This window comes from Capricornis sumatraensis, chromosome X, assembly GCF_032405125.1.
Source record: "Capricornis sumatraensis isolate serow.1 chromosome X, serow.2, whole genome shotgun sequence".
NCBI lineage: Eukaryota > Metazoa > Chordata > Mammalia > Artiodactyla > Bovidae > Capricornis > Capricornis sumatraensis.
The window spans coordinates 54,895,343-54,918,947 of NC_091092.1; the positions used below are offsets into that span (position 1 = coordinate 54,895,343).

Genomic DNA, 23,605 nt, shown 5'->3' on the forward strand with positions numbered 1-23,605 from the left:
TTGATGGTTACAAGAAAATGTGGATTAAATCAAGTTATATTTAGTCACTGTATTGTATAACCATTAACTTAGGTCTTTTGGTCTGTCTACACCAGGAATGCTCATAATAGTAATGGATAGAGGGGACTTTTTGCGCACCTTAGTCACATGACCAATGGGAACCAATGAAAAGCTGTTGTCAGGATGACAAAACAGTTAACAAATAACTGACATTATTTCTCTGACTAGAGCAGAGGTGAAAGGAAGTAATGGGGGCAAGAGGGAAAGGTAGGTTGAGTTAAGTTGTGTTTCATCACTGTGTTTTGTCTCTATGAACTTCAGTAGTAAAAGGGGGACCAGAGTTGGAGCCCTGAGTTGTTTGTCTTCTGTCCTTTCCTCCCCATCCCCTTGTCCTCCTGTGTCTTCTTTCTACTTTTGAGTATTTCTGTCATTCACCATGTGTCTTTTCCTATTAACCTTGATTTGCTAGTGTCTTCACAAAAGGTTCTATGCTGTACATCATAAGTGAACTTTGAAGTGGTCACCAGAGAGATCAGTTTAGAAGAACTGATCAACAGTATGTGAGAGGAGAAAGGTGGTATCCAGAGGATTGCCAGCGTGGAGTTGTCCATTTTAGTGGAGAAGGGGACAGGAGACCAGAGTGACCCAGTTGCTGTCCATTTAGTCCCAGGAGACATGAATACCAGGTGGTATCCTTAGTGGGTTGAATAGTCAGTGGCCTTACCCATTTAGTGACCATGAGCCCGGCAGTAGGCCAGGATCACTAACTTTCAACTTGTTATTTGCTTATTAAAGTAAAACAAAAACACGTCCATCTTTACATGTTTAGATATATTTTCATAGCTCACAGAGTACCCAAAGAAAGCATGCCCAGCTTTATAAGTGGTCAAGCTTTCGTATTCAGAATACTGATGATTACTGAGGCAGCACAGAGACAGCACAGAGAAATAGGGAAGCATATTTTACAGTACTCTTCCTGGTAACCAGGTAGTTTCTGAATGTCTCTGTCTAGAAGCAGGGGTACAGTTTGGTTAAAAGTCTACAACCTAACAGATTTGCAAGATACCAAAGGTCATTTTAAGAAATTTTTCTTGATGTCTGATAATTTACAGATTTCTGAATGATTTTAATCGTGAAATATTCTATGTTGTAATTTTTGTGTAGGTTTATTCCAGAGCAAATGAAAAAGAGCCTTGCTGTTGGTGGTTAGCTAAAGTGAGGATGATAAAGGGTGAGGTAGGAAAATGCCTATTTCAATTATTTTTCTTATGCTCTTCCCCTTTTCTAAATCCAGGTATATACATTTCTGTTTGGATTTCTATTTGAAAGTAATAGCTTGATTACTTTATTTAAATGTTTATATGTTCAGTATGTTTTATGTGTTTCAGTTAGTTGATCAAATAGCTTTTTTTCCCTTTAAAGAATTTTAAAAGAACTGAATAGGTATAGCTTCTTGTTCTTAATGTAAACACTATGATCAGGAATGACTTTGATTTATTTCTCACAGTTTTACGTGATAGAATATGCAGCTTGTGATGCTACATACAATGAAATTGTCACAATTGAACGTTTGCGATCGGTTAATCCCAACAAACCTGCCACAAAAGAGACTTTTCATAAAATCAAACTGGATGTTCCAGAAGACTTAAGACAAATGTGAGTTGATTTGCAAGAAAAGCTGAGAACTTAAGAGGTGCTGTGCAATTAATTTAAAATAATACATTTTCAAATAATAGGAAACAATTTTTAACCTCAGTGAACTTTGACATAAATGGCTTGCAAAAGCAGTGGGAAAAAAATTTAGCTTTTTCTGGTTATGTAATCAAGCCAAGGCAGGAAGAGAAGGGAATGACAGAGGATGAGGTGGTTGGATGGGATCACTGACTCAACGGACATGAGTTTGAGCAAACTCGGGGAGTTGGTGATGGACAGGGAGGCCTGGTGTGCTGCAGTCCATGGGGTCACATAGAGTCAGACACAAATGAGTGACTGCACTGAACTGAATCAAGCCAACATTCCAGTTGTTTAAACTTACTTGGCCACATAGATAGCTAATGTACATTTTTTTTTCTAACATAAACATTCATCATAGAATTTTAAGATTTTTGAAACTGATTAATACAGTTCTGTCATAAGTTACAAACCAATTTTTAGGCAATGTTGATTTCTCCAGGTTTTTTTCCCTTTTAGCTAATATTCTGAGATACATATGTAACAACTATAGCTTAAAGAAGCTTCCAAAGGTCTTCTCTCTTACCATCCTTGATATGAAGTAATGCTTAAATAAGACTCTTTAGAGTAAGAGCATATATTAAATTTGATTTAGACATCACACTTTAGATAAACATTAACTTCTATTAATAGTTCAAAATGCATAGAAATCCTACTTGTTAATTATAAAGATTGCATATGTATGTTTGTGCCTTCTGATTCATACATGTTTTCTTCTCACCCTATAATTGATCAGCACTTTTTCTTTAGAAAAGAAACAGCAGAACAAAATTGAACACCTGGGAGCTATCCCCAAAAGTTTTTAACAATTGACTCAAGAAAATTAGTGACCTACCATATGTAACTAGGGCTTCCCAGGTGGGTCAGTGGTAAAATAATTTCCCTACCAATACAGGAGACACAGGAGATGTGAGTTGGATCTCTGGGTTAGGAAGATCCTCTGGAGGAGGAAATGGGAACTCACTACAGTATTCTTGCCTGGAAAATCCCATGAACAGTAGTCCTTGGGTCACAAAGAGTAAGACTACTGACCATGGATGCATCATGTATAACTGAAGTCAGGAAGCCTGCAGAGGAGAGTGGTGGTCAGTCGCTCAGTTGTGTACAAACTCTTTGTGACCCCATGGACTGTAGCCCACCAGGCTCCTCTATCCATGGGATTTTCTAAGCAAGAATACTGGAGTGGGGTGCCGTTTCTTCCTCCAGGGGGTCTTTCCAACCCAGGGATCAAACTCTGATCTCCTGCATCTCTTGCATTGCAGGCGGATTCTTTACTGCTGAGCCACCAGGGAAGTAAGTTCCCCTAAAGATGTCATCTTTGATAATCTAGGACCACCAATAATTTCCTATGAGCATAACTGGTTTTTTCCTTTCTCTATAATCTCAAATTGGCCTGAGAAGCCCAGCAAAGAAACTGAATTTACAGATGGATATAGCATATTTTGCATAAATCAAGTTTAATATGAATCTACAATTCTACTAAGTGCAAATATCTCTGCATATATTTATCCCAGTAGTTGGTAATCATTCATCTTAACTTCACAATGGTTATTCTTTTTTTTTTTTTTTAGGTGTGCCAAGGAATCTGCACACAAAGACTTTAAAAAGGCAGTTGGTGCCTTTTCTGTAACTTATGATCCAGAAAGTTATCAGCTCGTCGTTTTGGTGAGTGTTTCTGAGTTGTCTATTTTGGTGTGTTTCATTTAGGGCATTTGCTTTGATCATAACGGTTTTTTTTTTTTAATATCCTTCAGTCCATCAGTGAGGTCACCTCAAAGCGAGCACACATGCTGATTGACATGCACTTTCGGAGTCTGCGCACTAAGCTGTCTCTGATACTGAGAAATGAAGAAGCCAGTAAGCAGCTGGAGGTATGTGGCTTTCCCTAGCAATGCTTGTAAGGCTTATCTAGAAATGATAACTGTGTGGTTACAAAACATGACTTTGGGCAGCTTGTCCTTTGTTTATTGTTCTTAGCAATTCCTTATATTCTATATTTTGAAAAATTAAATTGTACAATGCATAATCATACTAAAATTTTTATACCTGAGGTTTCAGAATTAAGCAGCAGTTTATGTATATTAAGAAACTTCTGGCCAACTCACTTTCTGCTAGAAGTTCATCAAAGCTGCTAATAAAGTGAAGCAATGATTCTCCCATATAACATGTTATCATTAAAGTACTAGAGAGTATTTAAATATCTAATCACATTCCTTTCATTATGTATGTTTATCTCTGTTTAAAAGGGTATAGAACTTCTTCATTCTAATTGGTTGTTACTCTTTAAAACTCCTGTCTTCAGATTCCTGCCAGAGGCTCTTTCCCTAACTTACTATTTCGTCTCTTAAGGTGCATTTTATCTACTTTTATTAATCTTCCAATAATTTTCATCACCATACATTTATTTTCATTGATAACTATTTAGTACTTCCATCCATTACCATAGAAACTAAATGGATTTTAGTTTAGTGTGCCAACTCCAGTATGTAATTGCCAGATTCCAGACTTCCTCATCATTATTCATTTCATTAGAGGGAAAACACCATGCAGTTGAAATAGTAAATAAAAAAAGGAGTTCCAGACTGCATTTGAAGAGAAAAGGTGACCACTACTAAAGGCTATATTCTTGTAAAAGTCTGTGAAACTTGCCACCTTCCAACTTAATTGAGATTGCTGAACACCTAGCAGGAGAGGAGACATTTATATCTCCTTTTGCTCCTTTATTTTCTTTTTGGCCGTGGAGGTCTATTTAATTACTTTTTACTCTCATTCTTTCTTGATGTCCCTGTGTTCACAAGTTTGTGGTTTCTTTAGTGATTCTCTCGTAGCTTTTAGGCCAGAACAGCCTCCTTACTTTCATTGTAATACGGAAATATACTCTTTTACCTCTTCTTAAACATCTAATTCTTCTTAAATGATCTGTTGTCATAACTTTGGCTTATCATTTATCAGTGAATTATCAGTGAAAAGAATGAACCAGGTGAATGAACCAGGAGTCAAAAAACATGACCTCTTGAAAAGTCCTAGGAATATTTGATTCACTTTTTAACTCTAATCTACAAAAAGGATTTTATACTTTTAAAATTGTTTATAGTAGTTAACACTCATTCATTCAGATTATCAGGTATGTTTGAATAATGAGAAACTAGTGTGCATGCCTATCTTTCCTCACTACTAATATTAAAGAGATCCACATATTCAGATAAGAAATTTCCATTTTTTCAACATGAGCCACTAATATGTTTGGTTTTCATTAATGGCATGCTAGAACTAAACATTAAATTTTGATAATACTGATGATACTATCTAAAGAGAGTGATTATCCACAAGTTTTGGGGTGTCAGTATAATCTAGTTCAGTCATCACTGAATATAAAGAATTTATCATACTTGTGGATCCAGATCACAAGGTCTTACAGACTCTGATCTTATTTTAGGTTGCAGACACATAAGTAAGATAAGTTGTAAATCTCTGACTTTGTAATCATTCAGTTTAATGTACCAACAATTTTTATGATTCCTTTACTCAGATTTGGGGGTGGTGGAGGGAGGGTGTCCCTTTAATGTCCATCAGAGAGGTATCTAAACTCACAATATCTAGTGATGTTACATAAATGGCACCATTTCTAGAAAAATATACACACCAATATCCTTTAATAAAATGAAATGAATACAGTGTTCTGTGAAGATGGTATTTAAAATTTTTCTTTACTTAATATTGAGTCTGTCAGACCCAGTGAGCTGGTTTTTATTTGGGAACAGTTGATCTCCTTCTTAATTATTACATTGATGTCACTGGTTAACTAAGGCAGCCTTGCAAATAGGTTTTCAAAGGTTACCTTGGAAAATTGTCAACAAGCCCTTTCCTATTAACAAAAATATATCAAATGACATAGACCTTTAGTAACCTGAAAAGTACTTAAGCTGTGCAAAATATTTTCTTAAACCTGTTAGTTTCAGATAGAAACTGATACACAGGGTCAAGATAATTTACATGGCTGACCTAATTACAATTGTCTTAATATTGATAAAGCATACTAATCAGATGTGCATTTCTCTTCAGAGTTCAAGGCAGCTTGCCTCAAGGTTTCATGAACAGTTTATCGTACGAGAAGATCTAATGGGTCTAGCTATTGGTACTCATGGTGCTAATATTCAGCAAGCTAGAAAGGTACCTGGGGTCACTGCTATTGATCTAGATGAAGATACCTGCACATTTCATATTTATGGGGAGGTAAATATTATACTAAATAGTTTTTTCTAAAATAAAACGGTATTTCAGATGGCTCATCTTCTGTTGATTTAAACCTTTTTCCCATTTTGATTAGGATCAGGATGCAGTGAAAAAGGCTCGAAGCTTTCTTGAATTTGCTGAAGATGTCATACAAGTTCCAAGGAACTTAGTAGGTGAGTCACAAATTGCTTTTGACACACACTACAAAAACAAGTTAGGTAAATAACTTATTTATGCTCATAGAATTCCATTTTCACTCATTGTGGAGTCATTTAGCTGAAGCTTAGTCTTTGAAATAGAGTCTATTGCTGCAGTATACAAAAAATATTCGGTAAATACACTCAAAGATTACATTTTCAGAAGGCATACAAAAGGTACTGCTTTTGCTAGTTCAGACCTACTGGTTCCTGGAAGGATAAGTTTTGCACAGCCTTTTTGCTGTATATATTTCTATGTTAAATAATGTTTTTTCAAAATGAATGACATTTGGGGCCTTTTTATAATTAAGAGTAGATTGGTATTTTGTCTCTCTAACGGGGCTATAAAATATCAGTTATCTCAGCGTTGAAGTTCTGAATATAGGTTATTTAAATCTAATAAATTCCAAAGCTAGAAGTAATTCTGAAAGTCTCTTGGGCTTTCTGCAACATCAGCTGTAATTCTTCATTTTGACTTGAGTTGTTTCATGACCATCACAATCATGTGTAAATAAAATAGGAACTCTCCACCAGTGCTCTTCAATGGTGCAGTTAACTTTAGTAAAATCTATCAGCAAAGTGCAGTTTTATCAGAATACTGCATATGTTTTAAATTTATCAATAAAATTGGGACATACTACATTTAAAAAATATTTTTAACTTTGGCTAATTACAAAAAGTAATACATGTCCTTTGGAAGGTTTAAAGGAGAAAATAAGGGCTCTTTGTGCATTTTCTTCACAAACTTTCACTTCTACTTAGCTTGCTGTTTTTGTCAGCATAGAATTGTAAACATCTTCCTATGCCATTATAAAAACACTTAGAATAGTATTTTTCGCCCAAAGAAAATCTGTTTGAAGATAAAGTGTAAATACTAGTGAAATAATGCGGAATTATTTTCTCAACTATATACTACATACAGTCAACTAAAGAGCATGATGATGTAATGTCATTGCCAGTTGTGTGTATGGGAAATGTATCATTAGCACTCCTGATTACCTCAGGAGAAGTGGGGTTGTGAATGTATTTTTCCCTCTTATTTACAGTTTGTCAAGCAGTTGCATACATTTTATAGTTAGAATGAAAGTAAGTGAAAGTGTTAGTCACTCAGTCATGTCCTACTGCTTGTGACCCCATGGACTGTAGCCCACCAGGCTCCTCTGTCCATGGGATTTTCCAGGCAAGAATACTGGAGTGGATTGCCATTTCCTTTTCCAGGGGATCTTCCCAACCCAGGGATTGAACCCGGGTTTCCTGCATTGCAGGCAGTCTTTACTGTCCGAGCCAACAGGGAAGCCTTGGGGTCACAAAGAGTCAGAAGCGACTGAGTGACTAACACAACAATAACAATGGAACTGAAATTAATTATATTTTGCTCCTTTTATTCAGTAGTGTTTCCTAAAAACCTATCACTTAAAGTGCTAAAAAATCAGATTTCAAACAAGGTATCTCTTATTTCCCACAAACTTTTCTAATAATTTGCTTGTTCTTCACCCACTTTGACACTGAATTTGTTTAATTGTTCAGTCGTAGTTAATACACAGTATGTGTATATATATATATATTTATATATAATAGTATATATCCTATCTATATATAGGATTGTTAAGATACTAGTAGAAACATGGGCCAAAATCTCCTTTTTCTTTTTGCTAACTCATTTAAAAGACCTTTATTAAAATCAGCATCAGTTCATGAAAATGTGCTACAGATTTAAAGAAAAAAAAATAGGAAGACTCCATGTAACTTCCCTCCTCCTTCTATCCCTTTTCATTTGAAGGGAAGGACAACAGAAATAATTGCAGAAACACCTAGGTCAGGAGTCCTGATTTAGTGTGTCAGTTCTTTTCCCTGACCACTGACCAGTCAGAAGAGGTTGTGGGGGGTAAGTGAGACTGGCACACACAGCAGGAATACCAAGGCTATTCTGATTGGAAGAACCACAAGGTCTGGCTTTGAGAAGGCTTTCCCTGCATTTTTGTCTAGGATTGGCTCAACAAATTTTCATTCCTGTTTTTTTCCTTTATTGTAGTTCAGTGGCTAAGGCGTGTTTTAACTCTTTCTGAGCCCATGGACTGCAGCACACCAGGTTTCCCTGTCCTTCCACGATGGACATGAGTTTGAACAAGCTCTGGGAGATAGTAAAGGACAGGGAAGCCTGGCATGCTGCAGTCCATGGGCTCAGAAAGAGTCGGACACAACTGAACGACTAAACAACATGTCAACTGAGTCAGTGATGTCATCCAACCATCTCATCCTCTGTTGCCCCCTTCTTCTCGGCCTTGATCTTTCCCAGAATCAGGATATCTTCCAGTGAGTGGGTTCTTGGCATCAGGTGGCCAAAGTATTGGAACTTCAGCATCAGTCCTTCCAATGGATATTCAGGGTTGATTTCCTTGAGGATTTCATTTAGGAATTCTTCAGGATCCCCATCCCTACCTTAGATGAAGTGGTAGGGCAAGCCCATATATGGGCATGGCCAGCTCAGCTTGCTTTAAGTACCTGGGAGTGTGCCCTTGGAATTGGATGTAATTTGTATGTACATTCCTACAATGAGTTGTTTTTAGTACTTGGAATGTCTTGTTTTGCTGGCTCTGAAAGCAGTCATTTCCCAGCTAAGTACATGATTAAATTTTTTAAAGTGAGAGAGATTTGAGTGCCTATCCATTGCTGGTATTTGAAGTCTTCAGAGTTTTAACAGGTGATACGATAAAACTTAATCTTGAACTGGTTTTAAACTTTTTCATTGTGGTTTTAAGCTAAACTGTGATTTCTTAATCTTTTATTCTGTAACCAATCACTTCACCTTCTAACATATTAGTTTAATTTGTGAGTCACGCACAAGAGTAGTAGTCCACTAACACATTGGCCTGAAAAATGTGTACTTCTAGATGAATGTATGGCTGCTTATGGGCTTCCCTGGTGGCTCAGATGGTAAAGAATCTGCCTGCAATGCAGGACACCAGGGTTCGATCCTTGGGTTGGGAAGATCCCCTGGAGGAGGGATGGCTACCCCCTCCAGTACTCTTGCCTGGAGAATCCCATCGATCGAGGAGCCTGGTGGGCTACAGTCCATGGGGTCACAAAGAGTCGGATACAACTGAGTGACTAAGCAGCAGCATAGCTGCTTATGCCGTTTTTAGAGTGTCTTATAAATGTGCCGTATAAAATTCTAAAAATATTTGCCATGGGCAAAGAAGCAGGTGTAAATCAGATGCAGATAGGATTGAAATTGTCAAATAAGCAATTGTATTTTCTATTATTTATCCTTTTCGTTAATTCTTTTCATAGAGCTTTGCAGAAAGGATACACACCACTCTACCTGAACATTTAAAGTGTGCCCTTGTATGCCAAATAAGAGCCTATTTTGAACTGCCTTAAAATGCAAAATTATCCTGTCAGTTCACAAGTTATTACTCAGTTCGTACCGGACCAAAGGAGTTTGAACTGTGATGACTTCATAGAATGAAAAGCCAGTTTCACTGGTTTTTTTTTTTTTTTTTGAAAAAAGTCTCTGTTTTGGTTTTGAGATAGAATTAAAATTATATGAAATTTTATACATAAAAAATGTTATAGTTTACAGTAGAGGGTGTGCTTACTGGTTTGAGGTGTGCGATTTTAAAACCAAACATGAATTATTCATTTTTTAACTTAGGCAAAGTAATAGGAAAAAATGGAAAACTGATTCAAGAGATTGTGGACAAGTCAGGAGTTGTGAGGGTGAGAATTGAGGCTGAAAATGAGAAAAATGTTCCACAAGAAGAGGTATGTTTCTAGTGCATGTTTCTGGTTTGTCTAATAAAGTCTTTTATTTGACACAGTAACTTAGAGGCCTCTAATATGCACATAATGTGAATGTAAAACCTCTTGTCAGGCTTGCCAGTTAATTGAAGTTATAGATGATGGCCTCTTTCTAGTCTCTGATGCTGTGATTATGTATTAGTCCCTTTAACTCCTTAAGTCTTGTTTCTAGATCTTTAGCATGGGCCATCACAAATGTAAAAACAAAATCTGAAGCACACTTCAAATATCATTTAAGTTACTGGCAGAGACAAAATTGGGACACTAATTAGGTTTTTGGCTTTCATCTTTGGCTTTTTTAGTTTGTATGTTTGTGTTTGTGTGCCTTACATTTTTTCAAGTATTTGGGATGGAGAAGGTGAGGGCGTGCTCTTCTGTACAATGGTACTGTTTAAAATAAAATCCTTCCAAATTGCCATAATTTTCATATGTTGTCTAGTCTTTGCTTTTGTGAAAGGTTCTTTTAACTGAAGTTCAATCTGTGTGCATTTTTATTGCACAATTTTTGCATTCTGTAAGTTTGTTTACCGAAACTGTCTGTAAGTTTCTGTTCTTAAAGATGATCATTGATACGATAATGGTGCTAAGTAAAATCTTAAAAATGGACCCTTTTTTCTCTTTTGTGTTTTTCACCCAGGAAATGATGCCACCAAATTCCCTACCTTCCAGTAACTCAAGAGTTGGACCTATTCCCTCAGAAGAAAAAAAACATACAGATATAAAGGAAAACAGCACTCACTTTTCACAACCTAACAGCACAAAAGTCCAGAGGGTAAGAAATAATTTTCACTTTGAATTATACTGAAAGTAATTTCTTTGCCCCAAATGTCACAGTTGTTGTTTTGGATGTGTTATCTGGTTAGGCTTATAGGCTATTCATGCTGTATCTGTTTCAGATCTGATTGCCAGCTTATGAGATATTACAGACCAATGGGATAACTACTTTTCAGTTTATTCACAGTGACAAAACTTATGCTGTAAACATAAAATATGGGGTTGCATTTAGTGGTCACATTTTTCTTTTGAGGGTGGACTTTTATTTTTTCATGCTCTAGCTCTTGAAATTTTGCAGGTTGTAATATATCCAAACGTACCTTCTGTTAGATGCATAAATTGTTACTTAAAGCCATATTTTTTAAACTGACTTTCAATATTTGAACTAACCGAATTGTTTAGAAACGGATTTAGAAGTCCTGCAGTGAAAGTCCTGCGTTCAGGCTTCTGTGTATCATTTGTTATAGTTAATGACATCACTTGCATTCCTTATACTGCTTTAGGTGTTAGTGGTTTCATCCATTGTAGCAGGGGAATCCCAGAAACCTGAACTCAAGGCTTGGCAGGTAGGAAACCATTCCTTGAAAAATACATTTTAATTTTATATTTTAATGTTTATTCCCCTTGTTAAGAAAGACTTCAAATGATCATCAGAGTTGGGGCATGGTGGAGGTGTATCTGTGGGGTTTTTGGCTCCATTGCCCTGGGGAGAAAGCTGATACTCCTTCCTGTTGCTTACAAGGCCTTTTTTTCATAGCCACCTGACCAATATCATCTCTTTCCACTCCTCTTCCTTGCACTGGAGAGAGGCTTGAGCCATACTTAGAGTTGTCCAAACATTGCTGTCTACTCCTTGTTGCTTCTAGAGATATGCATATGTTTCCTCTGCCAGAAGCCCTCTGTTTTCTCCAGCTTGCCACCTTGCTGTGGGCTTACTTCATGTGCCTCTTTCCTCGTGTACTTGCCATCGGTCCCTCCCCATGATGAGCTCAAGAGCCTTTCTCCCCTTTGATGCTCTGATGTGGTCATCCCTGTCTGTAGCACTTACCACATAGATGTTTACTTGTTATATCCTTACATTGTTAGTTTCTTGAGGGCACACCCCCCCACCTGGCCTGTAAGAACTGTTGATGGGAAAAAATGTTATGAGTAACAAGGGATTAAAAGCGAAAATACCATTTTATAAAGAGAAATGTAACTGCAAGTGGATTGGTCATTCCTCTGTGCAGGGGAGTCCAGTTCTCATCCCAGATCGGGGAACCACTTTTTCCTGGTATCTACATTGAAGGTCACTGCTCTGCTCTTGCCTTTCTTTGTCTTAACTATTCTGGTCCACTAGTGCTGTGCTTAATAGAGTGGCACTTGGGTACATCATCAGTTTGGAAATGTTGAAAGATAATTTTGTTTTTCACTATTTGCTTCAAAGTTGATCAGCTAAATCTATGGCATTAAAGCTTATTTTGATAGTATGTGATCCAAGGAGAAGGGCATAGCATTTCATCATAGGGCATTTTGAAAAATAATATGGTTAACTGCTTTGTAAGAAAGTCAGTTGGGGAAAAAAAACTCAACAGTCAAAAATATTTTTGAGAAAAAGAGATCTGGGTCATAGGCCTGATTAATTCCATAGTTCATTCAGTCAAAAAAAAAAAAAGCCCATGTGTTTTCAGTGGCACCTGATTCTTCAGGTGGTTCTTGTTACTAGGAAGCAATGCCTTGCCTACCAGACAGATGCCAGTTTGCAAGCAATATTTCCCAATTATTCAGTCTTGTACCCTGTCAACAGCCATGTTCATGTGGAAGGAAAAAGAAAATAACCTATTCCAACCCCACATATGTTTAAGATGCTATATACTGAGTGCAAGCAGACAAAAGCAGCCTAGCAGTACCAATACCTATCGAATAAATGCTCTTTTTAAAAGAGTGATTGATACTTGCTAAGTTTCTTGGCTGCTTTCACCTAGAAAATTCTAATATATATACATCAAAACTACTGTGTACTTTTCTTTAGTCACTTGTGACTATCAGTAACCATGAGAATTTCATCAGTAGTGAAATACTGAATTATTTTCAGCTTTGAAGGTCATAATTGCCAGCTGTTAGCTTATAGAACTGGCCTGCTGCTGCTGCTAAGTCACTTCAGTCGTGTCCAACTCTGTGCGACCCCATAGATGGCAGCTCACCAGGCTCCGCCATCCCTGGAATTCTCTAGGCAAGAACGCTGGAGTGGGTTGCCATTTCCTTCTCCAGTGCATGAAAATGAAAAGTGAAAGTGAAGTCACTCAGTCATGTCTGACTCTGTGCGACCCCATAGATGGCAACCCACCAGGCTGCCTCGTCCCTGGGATTCTCCAAGCAAGAACACTGGAGTGGGTTGCCATTTCCTTCTCCAATGCATGAAAGTGAAAAGTGAAAGTGAAGTTGCTCAGTCGTGTCCGACTCTTCACGACCCCATGGACTGCAGCTTCCCAGGCTCCTCTGTCCATGGGATTTTCCAGGCAAGAGTACTGGAGTACTGGTGCCATTGCCTTCTCCGACAGAACTGGCCTAGGCTTCCCTATAACTTGTGACAAGAAACAATTTTTTTTTCCCTCATTTCTGCTGATGATTTAGAAGTATACATTTTGAGCTAGAAGTATGCATTTTTAGTATACTTGTTTTTAAAAAAATTTATCCTTAAAGTTGTATCATAGGGAGATCAAACTGTCCTAATGATTCAATCCTTTACAGTGTTCAGAGTACATTATTGAAATATATTGAAATGTTAAATTTTATGTTCATGAATATGCCCAGTTTCCCCCCTTCACGTAATAAGTACTAAGTGCACATTAATTTATCCTAACTCTTGTTTGTGTCTTGTTTGTACTCTGATGACTTGGTTAGCAAAGTTGATTCAGCTTTTATTTTTGTGCCCTAGTATCTAATTTTAATTTTTTAAAGAATTTTATCTAGATAAAACCTGTAGTAAATTAATGAGTATTTTAAAGTACTCATTTTGTTTATGTGTCTCATTTTAAAACTTGTATAATTTTGAGTTACATAATTTACAAGCTTGCCAACATTTAACAGTGTTTAAATCATAGTAACCCTGATACATTTAATGGTTGCTATGTTGATCTGTCCTTATACACAGGAGATGTGTAAAATATACTAACTACTCTTGTTTTTATGTATTTCATATTTTCAACAAACTTTGCTGTACCTACCATTTGTCAGATTCTGTGCTAGGGATTTAGTCATTATTTGCATATTTCATATTGTAATTCATCATTAATTTTATAAGATTGTTTTTGTCATTTCTTTTTTAGGGTATGGTACCGTTTGTTTTTGTGGGAACAAAAGACAGCATTGCTAATGCCACTGTTCTTTTGGATTATCACCTAAACTATTTAAAGGTGAGAACAGGAAGAACTTTAACTTTGAATCTTTTTGCACTAAAATAGAAAAACTCCATAGTAAATCTTAACACAATTAAGATTTCTTCTAGCCTGTACATGATAATGAAAGACCTATAAAAGATAATAGAAAAAAACCTCATTTTGTTTAGCTTATTGTATTCCTTCTGAAAACATAAGTCAATTTTCCATCATTTTAAATTTAAGACTCAGTATCCCTATTCTGAAGAAATTCCCCTATTTCCCATTTTTTTTTCTGTTAAACCCTCATACCACTTTAGACAATCCTGTCTGAAATCTTTTTCATCTCATTGATCCTTCCTAACCCTTGAGAGTTTTTTCCAGGCCAAATTTTATGTCTGTAACACTTACTTTGTTGTCCCCTTTATGTCATTTATCAGGAATAGCTGAGAGTTTCATGAAGTCCTCTGTTTAAATGTGTACCCTTCATAATTTTCTCTATACTCCGTTTTACAAACTAGAAGCAATTTATGTCTCCTTGTAGAAATGCTCATTTTAGTTGGTATTTGTACCACTGTGCCTACTCCAGCTTAGAATCTGGAAAGCAGGAACCAGGAGACTGCAAGGCATAGCAGAGAAAGCAGTGGATTGGCAGTCCAGCACTTGATTGTAATCTTCTGCCATGACCAGCTCTGTGTTTGTAGCCAAATCACCTCCCTAGACTAGGTGTTTTTTAAAATTTATTTTGGCCAACTGTTCTGTAATTCAAAAAAATAGAATTTTACCAATGTCACTTTTATAATTCCATCTTTTGTATCCACATGTATCAAAAACATACTGTAACAGGTACTAAATGTTATTTTTAAAGTAATCCAACTTTCTGTTGTATTTATGAGGCTATCCTGTTAAGAATTTTTCTGCTGACTTCTTAAATAAAATGAAGCAATTTATAGTTACATGTAAATAAGGAAGAAAAACATAGTAGCTAGGCACTTCTTATCCTTCTTATGGTGGTCAATTAATAATTGAAAATGGAGAGGTTTCATCCAGCAAGGTTTATGTGGGTAGGATACCCCATTGATTTGCTTATTCACTTTTGTTTTAAAGTGTGTCTTATGTGTAATCTGTTGTATGTGTTTTTCTTCCTATTCTTAGCTTAAATAATGTGGAAGACCTGGGAATTTAAGGTTGCATTGCATCAGTCCCTTGTTCTTTTAACCAGTGTTCTTCTTTAGATCTTTTGATTTATTCTTCACATTGAATATCTTTTTGGATTATTAGCAGCTGTCCTGTTGCCATGCTTCCCATCACCAGATCTTCCCTTGAGTGGGCTTCGCATCTCTCACCGAGTGGTGACTGCTTTGCCCCCATGGGATAACCTGGACTACCATTCTGTTTTGCAAGATCCACCCATTCCATGAGCTATAACTGTACTTTTGGAGTAAGCCACTCAGCGGCAGTCTCTCCTTTAATTAAGTCCTTTGTAAAACAATGTCTGGTTCAGAGCACAGATGACACTCATCTAGATCCTTACCTGCCCTTTTCCTGAAACTGCTGTACTAAGATTTTAAGAACTTAGCTTTACAGGGGCTTCCCCAGTGACTGTTCATGTGGACAGTCCCTATGATTGCCTCTGCTTGACTGAGACACCCAACCACTACTCTAGTTGTGGACCCAGTTCCCTGCAGCTAGTAAATCGATGTTTATGAATAGATTGGAAGGAGAAGGGTTAGAAGTGAGACATCATCTGGTTTTGACAGAACCTAGCATATTGGAAGCATTGTGTGTGAGGGTCTGTTAGTGGACCCCAGGTGTATATTTTGATCAATTGACTTTATACTGTTCATCATACTTGTCTTAGCAGAGTTGTAGTCTTTAAGAGGTTTTCAAGGCATGATATCCAACTTTTTGGGTTAACTATTAGATAGTTCCTGTTCTTTGAAAGTAGAAGATGGCCCAAATTCAGTGTTTGATTAATTAAGATTATTTACAATGTGTGATTTTTAAGCTTAGCTGGTTAAGTCTTAAATGTCATTTATCTGTATTCATACATTTTAGAGTTGTTTTATTCAATAACCTATTATCAAGAAGTCCCAAAACTACCATATTTGTGCCTTAGCAGATCTATTGGATAATATTGCCAAATTAAATAACTTTAAATTCTTTCAGTATAATTTTAATGCTGAGTATTTTTGTTCTGTCTCTTAATTCTGGACATCAATAATATGTTACCTATAGTAATTTTCTTTTTAAGGAGACCATTCAATTTCCTGATAATTCTGTGTAACAGTGTTTACTATAAACTTAGAGCTGAAATTGAAATATTTCCAGTATACTTTTTTTATCTGATGAAAAGGAGAAAGGTTTTATTAAGTAAAATGTCAAATTATTTTTACTGTTATCTTGTATATTTTAAATAGGAAGTAGACCAGTTGCGTTTGGAGAGATTACAAATTGATGAGCAGTTGCGACAGATTGGAGCTAGTTCTAGACCACCACCAAATCGTACAGATAAGGAAAAAGGCTATGTGACTGATGATGGTCAAGGACTGGGTCGAGGTAGTAGACCTTACAGAAATAGGGGGCACGGCAGACGCGGTCCTGGATATACTTCAGGTACAAACTAAGCATTTTACTCAGTAACTTTATCTGTTCCTAGACTTAATAGCTGCTAATCTCTAATATTCATTAGAACCCCATTATAACAATTTCTCACTACATGGTTTCCAATTCACAGTGGGTCAAATTGTGTTGCAAGACACATAGAGTGAAAAACCTGATAATAACCCATAGAGTTCACAGGGCAGGTGTGAGTTCTGTCCACAGTCTGACTGGGGATAAATCTGCTTAAGCCCTTGTATGCTAATGCCTTTCCTAAGGCCTTTCCTTATTTTATTACTATATAGCCAAAAGTTTTTTCATTTGTGTACTGTGGCTCATGTTTTGTCAGGCATGTGCTGGTCATACTTGCTGGATGGACTGTGTAAATCAGGGGTCTGCATCCTGTGGCTCATAAGGTGATTTTGAGTGGCATGGCCAAAGTCAGCCCTAGGCAAAGTCAAGAAGTAGGCGAAGTCTCTCTTTGCCTCCCCAGCTCTTCTCAGTGCTTCTTTCTTCTCTCCCAGTACCTTTCACTGAATGCTATCCCACTGCCCGTGCCTACTGTCTTGCTCAACTGTGTATCTACTATGTAACTTGCTAATGATGGTATAAGGTATAATCCATCTCACAAATATTTGCGTTTCAAAAAGGAACTCTGTAAGATGGAAAAGCCTTCAAGATCCACAGGAATGAAGCTATAATGGTGAAGCTATAATTGCTCATTAGCTCCAACAGAGGAAAAGAGAGGTAGTAGAGTTGCTCTTCTGGAGTGGGGGAGAGAGCTACCTACTCCTAAGGCCAACCTTGAACCTGAGCCCTCATCCCTTTCCCAACAGTCTGTTCTTGATGCTGTGGAAGGGTCCCCCTCACCAAGAAGTTATTTTCCCATCTCCCATCCCCTGTGTTATTAACCCACCCCCTCAGGCATAATAAGTTCACTACAGTAAATCCTTTCTAATAATCAGTTATTCCTGCGGGAGTGGGAGGGACGGTTGTGGACCAAGCATCAGACAAGCATATCCCCATTCAACGAGGTCCAGTCCCTGATCTAACAAGAGACCATTCCCTGAGATAGTAGCCACGATGGCCACCTTTGCCACCCCCTCTAAGATGACCAAAATGTGTGCATTCCCCTTTGTCCCTGGCCAAACCTTGTTAAAAGGAACTCTCTTTCTAGAAGTTTTGTTTATCAAGGTATTGCATTTAATTGTTGTAGGCAACTTTTCCTCCAGAGAGCACAGATGTTTAAAGGAGCACAGCTGTTAAATGATGTGGCATACTCAGGTTTGAACTTAGATGGCTAATAGAATTCCTTTTTTTTTTTTTAATGAGAACCAAAAATGTTTGAAACAAAAATGACCTCAAATATCGTGAAAACCTTCATTTTGAACTTAAGATCATTTGTTTTACAAAATGGAAGGTGATATATACTCTTTGGTGGGCTTATAAATTGGGAAGTGTAATGGATTACCCCCAGAAACATCTCTGGAAGTTTCTGTTAACCTAACGTTTTTTTAAGTCGGACAATGGTATATAACTTTTAACTCTCGATAGGAACTAATTCTGAAGCATCAAATGCTTCTGAAACAGAATCTGACCACAGAGATGAACTCAGTGATTGGTCATTAGCTCCAACAGAGGAAGAGAGGGAGAACTTCCTGCGCAGAGGAGACGGGCGGCGGCGTGGCGGCGGAGGAAGAGGACAAGGAGGAAGAGGACGTGGTGGCAGCTTCAAAGGTACAGAGAGTTTTTCGTTCAAGAAATGAAGCTGAATTGTAACAACTGTCTGAAATTCTATGAAAAAGCTAGGTGATTCAATGACATACTATCAAGCCCCCATTTCTCCCATTTTGTACTGGTCACCATAAGAAAGGCTCATGTAATTAGCAATATCAGACAGGCTTCCTTACAGTTTACAAACATATGAATAACCCCTGATAACTAGTTCAGCTTCTTTGGGTACTCTAAACATCACATCTAATCACTAGTTCAGATTGACCTATCACACAGTTGATGTAGAACTGTGATGGCTTAGGAATGTTTTCTGTAACATGTGCTGTGCACTAAGCCGCTTCAGTCATGTCCAGCTCTTTGCAGCCCTGTGGACTGTAGCCCACCAGGCTCCTCTGTCCATGGGATTCTCCAGGCAAGAGTACTAGAGTGGGTAGCCATTTCCTTATCCAGGGGATCTTCCGGACACAGGGATCGAACTCAGGTCTCATGTCCCTTGCATTGGCAGGCAGGTTCTTTGCCACTAGTGCCACCTGGATGCTAGATTATTAGACAGTGTGTAACTGAAATTGCTAGGTTGTTGATTATATTTTAGATTCTGTGGTTGGTCTAAATAAATTGAGGATGTGGGAACAAAGAACTCTCCAACAGGCGTGTCAGAATCAGTGACCACTGAACCTTTTAAAAATGTCCCTATAGGAAACGACGATCACTCCCGAACAGATAATCGTCCACGTAATCCAAGAGAGGCTAAAGGAAGAACAGCAGATGGATCCCTCCAGGTAAACCTATGAGCCTCTTTTCATCCAAATTGTCCCAGTTACATAAGTTTGAGATTTATGTGAATTTGCTATATTATATAGGTATTTGTGAAATACTTTCCTTTCAACATTACATTTGTGGTCAATTTTTGTCCTTTATGACAAGTATACAAAGAAGATTTATCTAAAGAATGTGCAGTCTCAGTATTTGTAAAGATTTCGACAACCACATAGGTAATCCTCCCTACCCCCATTCTCCAAGGAAAGAAACATCCAGGAATGTACTGAGAGAGACTTGTATAAGCTCTGAGGAACCCGCATCCCTTCTCACCAGAGTTGCAAGGATAGGGTGTCCTCTTTGACTGGAAAGTAAGAAAAAGAAGGTATCTAGCTCACAATAGACAGGGCTGATGACACTTGGCTAGTACATACTGAATCAGTCAGCTGCCTATTTAGAGCCAGCCTCTACCCTGAGAACGCATCTCATGTGGCCAGCACCTGTGCTGAACACATTGTTAACATAATTTTAAAATGAGCTCCCAAGCACAGCCGGGTACCTTGGCTGGCTGTATTGTATCTCACTTAATGTTTCAACAGTACCCTGAGGTAAGAAGTTTTATTATTCTGTTTTATAGGTGAGTAAACTGAAGTTTAGAAAGACTGAGTCACATAGTTAGCATACACTAGAGTGATATTTCGGAGAAGGCGATGGCACCCCACTCCGGTACTCTTGCCTGGAAAATCCCATGGACGGAGGAGCCTGGTAGGCTGCAGTCCATAGTGTTGCTAAGAGTCGGACACGACTGAGCGACTTCACTTTCACTTTTCACTTTCATGCACTGGAGAAGGAAATGGCAACCCACTCCAGTGTTCTTGCCTGGAGAATCCCAGGGATGGCAGAGCCTGGTGGGCTGCCGCCTGTGGGGTCGCACAGAGTCAGACACGACTGAAGTGACTTAGCAGCAGCAGCAGAGTAATATTTGAACCCTGGTACCTCATTCCCAGAACGCATGATCTCTTCGGCTGCTGCTTTAACTCTGAAGACTTAATCCAAGTAGTTGGGGGTCCCTTCATGACTATGGATTGGTTTGGGACCAGTACCTAGAATTAGTGAGACATAAATTTTAAGAGCAGAAACTTCATGACAGAATATTCCTTAGAATTCATAGCATTTGTAGAAAGAAAGAAAGAAAATGAAGTCGCTCAGGTGTGCCTGACTCTTTGCGACCCCGTGGATAGTAGCCTGCACCAAGCTCCTCCGTCCATGGGATTTTCAAGGCAAGAAGTACTGGAGTGGGTTGCCATTTCCTTCTCCAGGGAATCTTCCAACCCAGGGATCGAACCTAGGTCTCTGGCATTGTAGACAGGTGCTTTACCGTCTGAGCCACCAGGGAAGTCCTAGCATTTATAAGTAGGTGTTAACTTTTAGCTGGTGCTTAAGGATCATCACAGAAAATATCTTAGACCTAGAGATTGATGAAATTATAAGGCATTTATGTACCAGTTTCATAATTCCCCTGTTGACAACCAAACAGTTAAAACACTCACCCAGGACCAACAATTAAACACACTTTGAAATTCGAGTGCACCATTTTGGGACTATAGGTAGTCCCATTTGTACTTGAAGCATATCAGTACTTTTATTAATTGTTTTAGGCCTGTGTGTAAACATTATCTTTCTTTTGTACAGCATCTACAATTGCATTAGCAGTGTTAAGTGTTCAGTGCTGGCACTTAAAATATTATATAAATCTCAGAATATTATTTTTTAAATCATATCCATCTCTATCCTCTTCCTGGGATTCCAGTTCTCCCACACATGAGTGTCTTCAAATTTCCCTGTACTATTCTTATTCTTCAGAGTTTAAGTTGTATGATCTTCTGACTTTCCTTACGGTAATACAAGCTACTAGAAACCAGTGCTCATATGAGTATATATAGTGTGTGTGTATATATATATATATATGAATATATACAGTATGTGTGTATATTTATATACACACACATGTTGTAAGACAAAGGGAGCCCTCAGTGTAGAAAAAGTTAATCATACTGAAGATAGAAATGAAGATGTCAACTAAAGACTAGTTAATAAGTGAGTTAAGTTATTGCTCTGGTAACGTCAGAATAGGAAGACAATAATTTGTCTCTCTCCTCCTGGGTTTCATATCTTTGAAGAATAAACCATTTTTTTGAACAGACCTGTATATTTTGCATATATATTTTGCAACCCATAATAGGAGTTCATTTTAACTATTTGTTTCTCATTGTTTTGTTCTACTTAGAAGAAGACACAGTAGGATTGTGAGTTTTTATCTAACTTTGGATGCAGTGAGATGACCAAGGTGTTCCAGTTACAGAAGAAGAGTGTTTTAGAATCATAAACCAAATAAAGCTCCTACCTGACCTTAATTTCTCACACTTCTTCTATTCAAATCCCTTTTAACATGTGGAATATACACTTTGGGCTTAAATTTCTTGTCAGGCCAATTGCAGATTACAACAGAATATGGTCTGTGTATATAACAACTATAACTTGTTTTAGATCAGAGTTGACTGCAATAATGAAAGGAGTGTCCACACTAAAACATTACAGAATACCTCCAGTGAAGGTAATCGGCTGCGCACGGGTAAAGATCGTAACCAGAGGAAGGAAAAGCCAGACACCATGGATGGCCAGCAACCACTTGTTAATGGAGTACCCTAAACTGCATAATTCTGGAGTGATATATCCCCTATACCATTTCCATAATTCTTATTCCATATTAGAAAACTTTGTTAGGCCAAAGACAAATAGTAGGCAAGGTGGCACAGGGCATGAAATGTACAATTCCGTTAAGAATTTTGCTTTTTTCACATTGGCCATAAGCAGCAATTTTCAAATTTGCACACAATGAGGTCTTAAAATTTTTGAAACATTACTTTTAAATAATTAAGTATACTTAGCACTTCAGGACAGGATTTTCATTTGGTTTATTTTTTAAATACCGCGCAGTGATATTCTTTGTTAATTTGGACCGTTTACCCTGCATTGGGTGATAACTCACTGGTATATTTCAGTTTTTCTGAATAATAGCATTTATGGTAATCATATTAGACTTCTATTTTCAATCTCATATAGAAGTCCATAAAATACTAAGGCATTTCATGTCCTGTGTCAGTTTATGTTTTGGTCCACTTTTCCAGTATTTTAGTGGACCCTGAGATGTGTGTGATGTGACGTTTGTCATTTTCATTAGCAAAAAAAAAATAAAAAAAAGTTGTATGATCTGTGCCTTTTTTATATCTTGGCAGGTAGGAATATTATATTTGGATGCAGAGTTCAGGGAAGATAAGTTGGAAACACTAAATGTTAAAAGATGTAGCAAACCCTGTCAAACATTAGTACTTTATAGAAGAATGCATGCTTTCCATATTTTTTTTCTTACATAAACATCAGGTTAGGCAGTATAAAGAATAAGACTTTTGTTTTTGTTCTGTTGCACTGAAGTTTGACAAATAGTGTTATTGAGAGGGATGTGTAATTTTTCTGTATAGACCGGAAAAGTAGTAACGGTCTTTTCATTTGCAAGAGGCTCAAATGTTTTCAGCTAGGAACAAATCTTCCTGGTTGAAAGTTAGTAGGATACGCCTGCTCTTTGGCCTGATGACCAGTTTTAACTTAGAGCTGTCTTTTATTTTGTCCTCCCCGAGTTTTGTGAAGTTTCTCATTTTCATTTCAAGCTTATTTGGGGGAGGTAGAAAGGTCATTTGTGTGCATAATAATCCTGTGAAGTACAGGTACTTTGTCTGAGAAACATTGGAAGCAGGTTAAATGTTTTGTAGACTTTGAAATATTAGGTCTAATGTATAAGCAGAATTGGAAAGCAGACTAGGATGGTTAACACATGAAACTTTTTTCTTTAGTTTTTTTTTCCTTTTGTTTTTTTGACATATTGGGTTTCAGTTTTGAGGGTTTTTTTGTGTGTGTTTTTTTTTTTTTACGAGATTTACTGAGGAAAATATGTGAAGGACCTTCACTCTAAGATGTTATATTTTTCTTAAAAAATAACTCCAAGTAGGGGTACCACTGAACCTGTACAGTGCCGTACAAACCGAAGTTCTGCCTCTGATGTCTGTTGTGAGTTTGTTTCTTTGAATTTTCATATTACGGTTACTTTTCCTTGCATACAAATAAGCATATAAAAATGGCAACAAACTGCACATGATTTCAAGAATATTAAAAAGTCTTTTAAAAGTATTGCCAAACATTAATGTTGATTTCTAGTTATTTATTCTGGGAATGTATAGTATTTGAAAACAGAAATTGGTACCTTGCACACATCATCTGTAAGCTGTTTGGTTTAAAATACTGTAGATAATTAACCAAGGTAGAATGACCTTGTAATGTAACTGCTCTTGGGCAATATTCTCTGTACAT

At 37.4% G+C, this 23,605-nt stretch overlaps 1 protein-coding gene across 9 annotated transcripts in view; it reads left to right on the forward strand.

Moving 5' to 3' along the window:
• FMR1 (fragile X messenger ribonucleoprotein 1) overlaps window positions 1–22,013 on the forward strand; it is a 37,843-nt gene extending 15,830 nt beyond the window's left edge. The window contains exons 4-17 of one of the 9 annotated variants that reach the window (XM_068962624.1): window positions 1,165–1,236; window positions 1,508–1,656; window positions 3,303–3,396; window positions 3,486–3,602; window positions 5,794–5,964; window positions 6,059–6,137; window positions 9,817–9,926; window positions 10,600–10,734; window positions 11,240–11,302; window positions 14,045–14,131; window positions 16,513–16,708; window positions 18,248–18,430; window positions 19,124–19,206; window positions 21,731–22,013. In XM_068962624.1, the coding sequence (XP_068818725.1) occupies window positions 1,165–1,236; window positions 1,508–1,656; window positions 3,303–3,396; window positions 3,486–3,602; window positions 5,794–5,964; window positions 6,059–6,137; window positions 9,817–9,926; window positions 10,600–10,734; window positions 11,240–11,302; window positions 14,045–14,131; window positions 16,513–16,708; window positions 18,248–18,430; window positions 19,124–19,206; window positions 21,731–21,892 (1,701 nt within the window). In that variant the 3' untranslated portion in view covers window positions 21,893–22,013. Of the gene's footprint in view, window positions 1–1,164; window positions 1,237–1,507; window positions 1,657–3,302; window positions 3,397–3,485; window positions 3,603–5,793; window positions 5,965–6,058; window positions 6,138–9,816; window positions 9,927–10,599; window positions 10,735–11,239; window positions 11,303–14,044; window positions 14,132–16,512; window positions 16,709–18,247; window positions 18,431–19,123; window positions 19,207–21,470; window positions 21,620–21,730 lie in introns of those variants that run through there. The other 8 variants (XM_068962626.1, XM_068962625.1, XM_068962629.1 and 5 more) reach the window with 8 other exon arrangements.
• The last annotated feature ends 1,592 nt before the right edge of the window (window positions 22,014–23,605 follow it).